General features: G+C 52.9%; 1 protein-coding gene across 2 annotated transcripts; it reads right to left on the bottom strand.

Moving 5' to 3' along the window:
• Positions 1-1,325: 1,325 nt before the first annotated feature.
• On the bottom strand, positions 1,326-8,391 carry CB4H22orf23 (chromosome B4 C22orf23 homolog). Of its 2 annotated transcripts, XM_086712305.1 has the most exons (7): positions 8,234-8,391; positions 7,792-7,903; positions 6,653-6,715; positions 2,914-3,096; positions 2,138-2,269; positions 1,823-1,923; positions 1,326-1,680 (listed from the first exon to the last, which is right to left on the bottom strand). In XM_086712305.1, exons 2-7 carry the CDS (start codon positions 7,892-7,894, stop codon positions 1,609-1,611), a joined length of 654 nt encoding a protein of 217 aa, XP_086568431.1. In that variant the 5' UTR covers positions 7,895-7,903; positions 8,234-8,391; the 3' UTR covers positions 1,326-1,608. The 2 variants fall into 2 exon arrangements, with proteins under 2 accessions (XP_086568431.1, XP_086568432.1); XM_086712306.1 differs by lacking the exon at positions 2,914-3,096.
• Positions 8,392-8,413: the final 22 nt, after the last annotated feature.

Raw genomic sequence — 8,413 nt, 5'->3', positions numbered from 1 at the left:
TTTAAATCAAGGGTAGGCTGTATTGTCACGGGTGGCCAAATTTGTCCTGGCATTCTCCAGTTTGCTGCCTCTGGGCTATGTGAGGGGGCCTTTGAGGTGGAGGACAGCTGTCCTTGTCATATTATACCCTCTGCCCTCAGGTTCTGGAGGGTGTGTGGACACAGGCCTCCCATGGAAATGTTCCTGAGCCAGCCCTTCATCTGGCCTCTTCTACTTTACCTGTTTGGGGCTACGGGGCCATGTTTGTTCTGCAACCCAAAGCTTGGGTCATGTATGTGGCCTGTAGGATGATATGCATCCCTCCAGGTGGGAGTGTTGGTTGAAATTGCCAACAAAAATTTTTGGGGGGTGAAAAGGGGGATTTTGTTAAAGCACGGGGACGGGACCCGTGGGTAGGAAGAGTGGCCTAAGTTTCCAAAATATTTTGACGTGTGGGGACAGGAAAGTGTCAGAATACCGGAGAATATAGGGCTCGTGGCTGTGAGAAGAAATGGGGACGTCCATGTGCCGTGTGCCAGGCCTGGGGGCTGTTCTTGTGGTCGGAGGTCTCCGTAGCCCTCTGAGGCAGGGCTTCGCCGATGAGCAGTCGGAGCGGAGTCTGGGGTGCTGCCCAGGCTCGCAGAGCACAGGCTGGGATCGGAGCTCCAAAGCCGGGCTCTTTTGGTCTGTCTCCCACCCTTGTGTCTCTGTGGGCCGCGGGTTTAGCGGAAAGACCGAGAACTAACTTCTAACCCTTAGTGGGCTACTTGAGTTGAATGACCTTGGTTACGGTGTCCTGGGGAGCCTCAGATTTCACACAGTGGGTAGCAAGCCGTCCCAGGGCTTTATTGAGCAAACGGACCAAGTGAAATTCAGCACCTGCCATGGTGCCCGGCCATGGGCTGTTCAAGAGGTGTTGGTTCTCATTTCCACTTGAGACGTGCAAATGGCTAAAAACCATCCGGGCTTGAAAAGTCCTAACTCCTTGAACACATAAGCCTTCCCTCTGAAAACAAAACAGTGTGTGTGTGATGACCTAGGGTAGAGGTGTCTTACTGGCCAGTTAATGGTAGTCGTTAAACATTTGCCCGAGGCTGTAAGAAGTCAAATAAATAGGTCCTAAGACAGGTAGGTTGAAAGGACTCCCGTTCATTCCTGGGTTCTGAAAAGCAAATGCGTAGGGCACACAGCGGGTGCTGGGTGGGGAAGAAGGGGCCCGTGGGATGCCCTCTGACACGTGGCCAAGAGGGTGCGATTGGGCCTCGCCTTCACTGTATGTGGGCTCTTTCCCCGAGAAAAGACTCCAAGTCGTGTGTGCTTGTGTGTGTGGTGTGTGCTGGGCACGTCTGTGACTGTGACTGTCGGTCTCAGTGGCTCAGCCGACCCAGGCTCCCTGCGCAGAGCCTTGAGGAGAATCAGCTCATTCTCGGAGATTGGGCCATTTTCTAGGGTGCTGCGTGCGCCCAGGGTTCCCCGGGCCAGGGCAGTGCCGTGTGGCCATTTGACGTGGCTGAAGGCCAGGGTAGCTGGGCTGATGGGGGGGGGGGGGTGCGGGGGAGCCTGCTTGGCGATGGGGTGGGGCTCCAGTGGTCCAGGTTGGGCTACTCTGCTCCTGTCTCTGGAGGCAGATCAAGGGTTGGCAAGAGCCTTCCTAAGTTCCTCACTCCTCTTGTGGTCAATGTCTTCCATTTCCCGCAGTTTCTGCAAAGGGCATCGGGGAAAGCTGGGATTCAGGGCCGGGACCTGAGGAGCCCCAAACCTGGGCGACGGGTGCCCTGTCCACTCACGTCTCATGCTGCGCACGCACGGCAGACCCTCTCCCCCCCTTCCCTGTGGCTTCTACCTGGGAGATCTCCGCAAGGATGATCCCTCGGTACTGTCTGCCCTGTCCCAGCGCCTCCATGTCGGCCAGGAATTCTTTCCTGTCCTGGATTTCCTTTACCACTGGACAGGGGAGAAGGGCCGTCAGTGTACAGGGCAACGGGGGCCGCCAGGCTCCCGGGAGGGGTGGCGGGGACGACGGGTTGCTCCCTTGGGGAGAGGAAGCGTTCCTGCGGTCCGTGTTCCCCACTCGTTGGCCCTCAGGGTTACTCTCCATCCCCCGATTGTGGACCCCTCTGCCCACCTTCCCGGCCTAGGTGGCCCATCGGTGGCTTACATTCTTCAAACCGGTCCAGCTCAGGGGCTGGGTCCTCCTGTCGCCCCGGAGGGGGCTTCCTTTTCCGTTCCTCGGAGTCCTTCCCAGTGGCAAAAATGTTTTGGAGTCTTCGCTTCTCTTTCTCCAGATCTCCTACAGGGCCCAGAAATGGCCGAGTTAAGGCAGGCGAGGCACCCCACTCGTGGTCTGAGCTCCTGGTTGGGCATGCTTGTTCCGGGGTCCCGGCGCCTTGAACCCCGGGAACCCCTGAGTTTGTCCTGTCCAGGCAGGCAGGAGGGGGAAGGGCCGAAGGAACTAAGGTTGGAACCCACACGCTCTGGTGCAGAGCGAGGCTAAGAAAACTGTGGTCACCGTGGAGGCGGCCTGTGTGTAGAGGCCACGTGGAGCTGTCGGCAGGTCTGGGCCAAGAGCTACACCGGATGCCAGGTAGGGAGCGAGGCAAAAGGCTCCAGGAAGTAGGTTGGCGTGCCTACGGTGTGGGACTGTGTGACCTTAAGAGAGCAGGGGCCCTGAGATCTGACAGCCAAACACTCGTCAGGGACTGGTGGACTCTAGTTAATCATTACAGAATTCTAAAAAAAAATGAAAAAGGACCAGTTCACCGGTTTCCTCTACACCCTGAACACCCCCAAGCTAACAGGTGCCCAGGCTCAAGTACATTAGTACAAACAGTGAGAGAATTTGGTTAGACACTTGCCCTGCCCTACGGGCCGCTTGGCCCCCGGCCCCCTCGGGGAGGGAGGTGGAAGAGGGGCTCTCGAGGCCCTCTCACTTACGGGTGGCTTGAGGCTTGAATGGTTCCCGGCTATAGGCCCCGCCGGCTTGGCACACACTGGCAGGCCGGAGGTGGGGCCGGGCCACCAGGATGGGAGGCAGGTAGATGGCCGAGGCCGGCTGTTTGGGAGGCAAGACCCTCTGGCTGGATGTTGGGCTGCACTGGAGGGGCAGAGTGTCTCCTCCTGGGAAAGGAAGGTTCGAGGTGGAGGGGGACCCACCTGGCTTTTTTTTTTTTTTTTTTTTTTAATTTATAAAAGTCACACCTGCCTGTTACAAGCAGTTAAACAGTATAGAAGTCTTCCCTTCTCCCCTCCAGTCCCCCACCCCTACCCCATAACGAGCAACTTCTAATCTGGTGGTCTCGTTCCGAACTTTTTGATGTTAATACAAACATGTTCAAAGATATGTGTGCATATATGAGCTTCGTTTTTCAAACACTGGAGCATACTGAATTATATTCAGTAATTGGCTCTTCACTTAACAATTGATCATGGACAGTTTTCCAGATCACTTCATTTATATAGAACTTATTTTTTATAGCTATATACTAGTTCGTAGAATGGATACATTATTTATTCAGCTAGTCTTTTAATTTCAGAAACTCAGGCTGTTTCCTTTTCTTTTTTTCCCTGCTACTTCAAACAATGCTGCAATAAACATTCTTGTGCATCAAGCTTCTAGACTGCTTTTATTTCTATAGGCGGATTCCTAAAACCTGCTTGGTCTCTAGGTAGGGAGGGATGGTTCCGATGGTGATACACACCAGTCCCCCTGACTGTCCTTCCCTGCTGTCTCGGCCCAGATCTGGGGATCCCCCCTCCAGGCCAGCCAAGTGTATCACCTCCTACCTGGTTGACTGGCCCCTGCTCTCAATTGCCCCAAAGCCCAGCTCAGAGCAGCCCCTCCCCTGCATTGTTTTGATCTGGCCCCCCCATCTACCTCTTCCACCTTTTCCAGCCTTCTATCACCCACCCAGCAAATACGTACCGAGTATCTGCTCTGTGCCAGGCCTAGGACACTGGGGGTAAAGTGGTAAGTAAGACAAAGTCCCCTCACGGCACTTACATTTGGGGTCGGAGGAGTGTGGATGATGAGTAAGAAAAATACACAGCTGGTTAGTGACGGTACAGGGATGGAACAGAGGAGGTCAGAGCAGAATTTACAATTTTAAAGAGGGGAGGCAGGGAAGGCCTCATGATGAGGTCAGCCCCCAAAATGGTGAGTTGCTCTGTCGTGCAGGTATTTTGCGGAAGAGCATTTCGGGCAGAAAGAACAGCCAGAGCAAAGGCCGTGAGGTGGTCACGTGCCTGGAATGTCTGAGCAACAGCCAGAAGCTAGGGGGCCAGGAATGGAGTGAGCGAGGCAGGAGTATAGTGGGAGCAGAGGTCAGAGGTCAGGGAGGGCAAGAGAAGTTCAGGGACCTGTAGGCTTCCGGAAAGACCAGCTTTTACTTTTTCTTTTTTAATGTTTGTTTATTTTTAATGTTTACTTCTTTTTGAGAGAGAGTGAGCACATGAGAGCAGGGGAGAGGCAGAGAGGAAGGGAGACGGGAGAGAATCCCAAGCACGCTCCGTGCTGTCAGCGCAGAGCCCGCCTCTGGGCTCGAGCTCATGAACCGCGAGATCGTGACCTGAGCCAAAATCAGCTGGCTTTTACTTTGAGGTGGGAAACCATCGGAGGGTTTGGAGCAGAGGAGTCACATGACCCTTTGGTTGCTGCTGAAAGTACCGTGTCGGGGGGGGCCCGGGGCAGAGGTGGTCAGAGTCAGGATATGGTTTGAAGGTCAAGCAGACCCACGCTGACGGGTTGGATGTGGGGTCGGGGAGAAAGACGAGGAGGAGTCAGGGATGATTCTGAGGTGTCTGTCCCATAGGCCTGGAAGATGGAGTTGCCACCTTTCCCCACAAACGAGCCCCTTCTCACACACCCTCTACCTAGAGCCACACCACGGCCTTCCTGCTCTTCTCTGGAGAGACGCGGTGCTTCCCAGAATGTCCCTCCTGCTCCCTCCGTTCCCTCCTTCCGCCTGTCCGGTGCGGTGTGCCGTCCCATCCCCCGGCCTACCCTCAGCAGATGATTATGGCCTGAGTAATTCTGGGAGGTCAGGTGAAGGAGAGGAATCTGTGGCTAGCAACAGAATTTGAACGAAGCCTCAACACAAGTAGGATTTGGTTAAGAGGAGAGAAAAAGAGACGGGGTTCCAGAAGAAAGCAGACCCAACACAAATGAATGTCTGGAGGCAAGTTTTTAAAAAGAAAACTTAGGAGAGTAAAACTAAAACTGTCAGGCAAACCAGTGACTTGCCTAATGAAATCAGTCCTTCAGTAAATATCGAGCACCTAGGTGCTGGGGGTCCTGCGGTGAACAAGGCGGACATAGTCCTTCGTTTCCTGGAATTTACTGGAATTTCTAGCACATTCTCTTTGCAGTCCTGCTAGAGGGGCCACCAGATTATTAGTGGATTGCTGAGTGTGGAGATAGAGTTACATGATGCAGATGTGTGAAGGCACCAGGCTCTGACAGCCTGGGCTGTCCTTGTCCCCAATAAGTCCCCTGGCCACTGCTGGACCGGCACTGCTAATATTCGCCTCTCTGACACTCTCTTCCCTTCGCTTCTGTGGCTGCTCGGGTGCCCTCCCACAGGCACCCTCTTCCGTACGTAAGGCAATCACTTCTGGTAGGTTCAACAGAGAAGGTTCTGACGTTCTCTCTCTCAGAGGCAACTTCACAGGGCTCTGTTCCCATCCATTAAATGCTGATTCAGTGAGGCCTCAGAAAGCAGGGTAGTTTTCAAGATCTCAGGGCGCACCTTGCTACCGTGCCCACGTACTTACATTTTGTTGTTTTCCTTAAAAATAACTAATACAATGGGTAGTCAGAGGTGAGCGGTGGGAGGCCTTTGCATACTCCTCCTATGTTGGAATCCTGCTACTTGTCTTGCTTCTACTAGCTAAGCTGTGAATGAATAAAAGTAGGAGTAAGACACACAGTCCTTTCCTCTGGAGAGCTCATATGGTATGTGTGTAACAGACTGCAGACATGACCACGTGGAGACTATTTTGGTCGGGCAGGACGTCTCAGCTGGGCTGTGATCTCATGGAAGGATGGCTGGAGACAGATGGCAAGAGGCTTGTTGTTGTGCTAGGACCCGTGTCCCAGAAAGAAACAAAGGCCCTGAACGATCAATTCCCCAGGAGCAAGGGTCAAAAATACTATTCAATTTTTTTGGTCTTTTTTTTTTTAATAGAAATTTTTAAAGCTTATTTATTTATTTTGAGAGAGAGAGTGAGAGTGAGCGAGCGAGCCAGGGAGGGGCAGAGAGAGGGAGGGAGAGAGAGAATCCCAAGCAGACTCCAGGCTATCAGCGTGGTGCCTGATGGACCTGAGCTGAAACCAAGAGTCAGTCGCTTAACCAACCTAGTCACCCAGGTAACCCTTTTTGTGGTCTTTAAGAGATTTTTTTTTTTCTTTCTGAGAGCCCAAGCAGGGAAGGGGCAGAGAGAGAGGGACAGAGGCTCTGAAGGGGGCTCTGCGCTGACAGCAGTAAGTCTGATGTGGGGCTTGAACTCGTGAACCGTGAGATCATGACCTGAGCCGAAGTCAGGCGCTCAACCCACTGAGCCACCCAGGTGCCCCTGGTCCTTTTAAACGAGATCCCCAACCCCTGAATATGGAGGAGCATTAAAAGTGTGGTCCAGAGTCCCTCTGCCCAGGAAGCCTCTGTGGATTGCCTCTTACTTTTCATGGTGTCCATGATGTGTCGCTGTTGGAAGTTTGTCAGTTTGGATTCCTTCATCATCACTGCAAAGATAAAGCACCGCTATGAGGTCTCCCGGACGGCAGACACAGCCCTTCATCTCACCTTATTCTAGTGTAAAATTGTATCCCCTCCTAACCCCATTCCGCACCTCAGTACTTCTTCCCTCCTTTTCCTGCTTCATTGTTTTTTCTGTAACACTTACTATCACTGAAATTCTATATACTTACTGTCACTCCTACTAGAATATGAGCTCATGAGAGAGCAAGATTTTTTGCTGTTTTTTTCTTTTCATTTTTTATTATTAATTAAAAATTTTTTAGCATTTATTTATTTTTGAGACAGAGACAGACAGAGCATGAATGGGGGAGGGTCAGAGAGAGAGAGGGAGACACAGATTCTGAAACAGGCTCCAGGCTCCGAGCTGTCAGCACAGAGCCCGACGCGGGGCTCGAACTCACGGACCGTGAGATCATGACCTGAGCCGAAGTCGGATGCTTAACTGACTGAGCCACCCAAGCGCTCCATTTTTTTCTTCTTTTCTTTTTAACTGCTGTGTCTCTGGCACTTAGAACAATGTCTAAAGCACATTAAGCAGGTTTAAAAATTTTTTTGCCGTTGAGTGAGTGAACCAATGGACAGTATTTTATTAAGCATGTGCCAGGTGCTGGAGCTACAATCCTGAGCCCAAACAGGCACAATCCCTGCCCTAATGGAGTTCGTGATCTAGAGGGGTAGATGAATATTAATCCAGTGGGAGACAACTAAATATCTGACTCCAGGTTGTGTTGTCCATTGAAGGAAAGGGTATTTGGTAGTGTGAAAGCAGGGAACTAACTGTTGGTTCCACTGTGGTGGTGGGTGGGCAGGAGATCAGGCTTCCCTGGGGAAATTGAAAGTGTGATCTAAGGGATGCGCAGGAGTTAATCACTTCAAAATTCTTATTTCTTTGACTTTAGGCCACTTGCAAGTTGTAGGATCCCCAAACCTTTCTGAACCCCAGGCTTCTTATCTGTAAAATAAAAGTAGCAATTGCTAAGCACAGATCATGTAAGGGATAACTGAGTTACAGAGGGTACCTGCTACCACCACTCTTCTCCGGTCCTTTAAACACACTGACCTCTGAGCAGCTTGCAGGTCCCGGGGGTGTAAGTGGCTGGCTTGGAGCAGCGCCAGAACCCAGTTCCTTTGGTCACTGCCTCCACCCTTTCCTGGGAAGCCATGGAAGGGCCCTGAGGAGGGAAAAACGCAATGACAACCCCTGTCTCCCAGGCCCAATTTCTGCTCCCGCGCCCCCAACCTCCTCGATGCCACCCAAAGTCCGGGAGCGGGGGTCGAGTCTCAGCAAAAACGTGACTCGTTGCCGTCAGTATCGCGATAGTGCCCTTCCCCCCCCCCCCCACCCCGAACAGATACACAGGCAGATCCTCACACATGAACGGAGACCTCATCCTGACCCGACGCCTGTGGCAGGGAAACCCTCTCTGGCGGAAAGAGGAGGTTAGGATAAGCCGTGGTCCGGTCAGAGCCCGTTGGGGGACAAACCAAAATGGAAACCTCACCCTAAAGTAAGACCCCGCTGGTGCCTCCTCCTCACAGGGAGCAGCTGGGCTCGGGAGACCGTAACCACGGCCCCGCGGCGGTTGTGCGGCGCCTGGACCCCGCGCGAAACCCTCGGGATCTCAGCGACTAGAGCCCGCCCCCAGCGGCTCCGGCTACCATGGGAACGGGCACACGCCTCC

The sequence above is a fragment of the Puma concolor genome, chromosome B4 (assembly GCF_028749965.1).
Source record: "Puma concolor isolate L17-30 chromosome B4, mPumCon1.1.hap2, whole genome shotgun sequence".
In the NCBI taxonomy this organism is placed as follows: Eukaryota; Metazoa; Chordata; class Mammalia; order Carnivora; family Felidae; genus Puma; species Puma concolor.
This window is presented reverse-complemented; position numbering and strand designations above follow the sequence as displayed.

What these genes read in the sequence shown, in the direction of transcription:
- CB4H22orf23 (XM_086712305.1), bottom strand. Translation starts at nt 7,894, where the DNA reads ATGGCTTCCCAGGAAAGGGTGGAGGCAGTGACCAAAGGAACTGGGTTC. An exon ending in CATCATGGACACCATGAAAA is followed by an intron (nt 3,097 to 6,652) that starts GTAAGAGGCAAT and finishes TTCCTTTCCCAG; the next exon opens with GAGGAGACACTCTGCCCCTC. An exon ending in TCCTTGCGGAGATCTCCCAG is followed by an intron (nt 1,681 to 1,822) that starts GTAGAAGCCACA and finishes TGCCCTTTGCAG; the next exon opens with AAACTGCGGGAAATGGAAGA.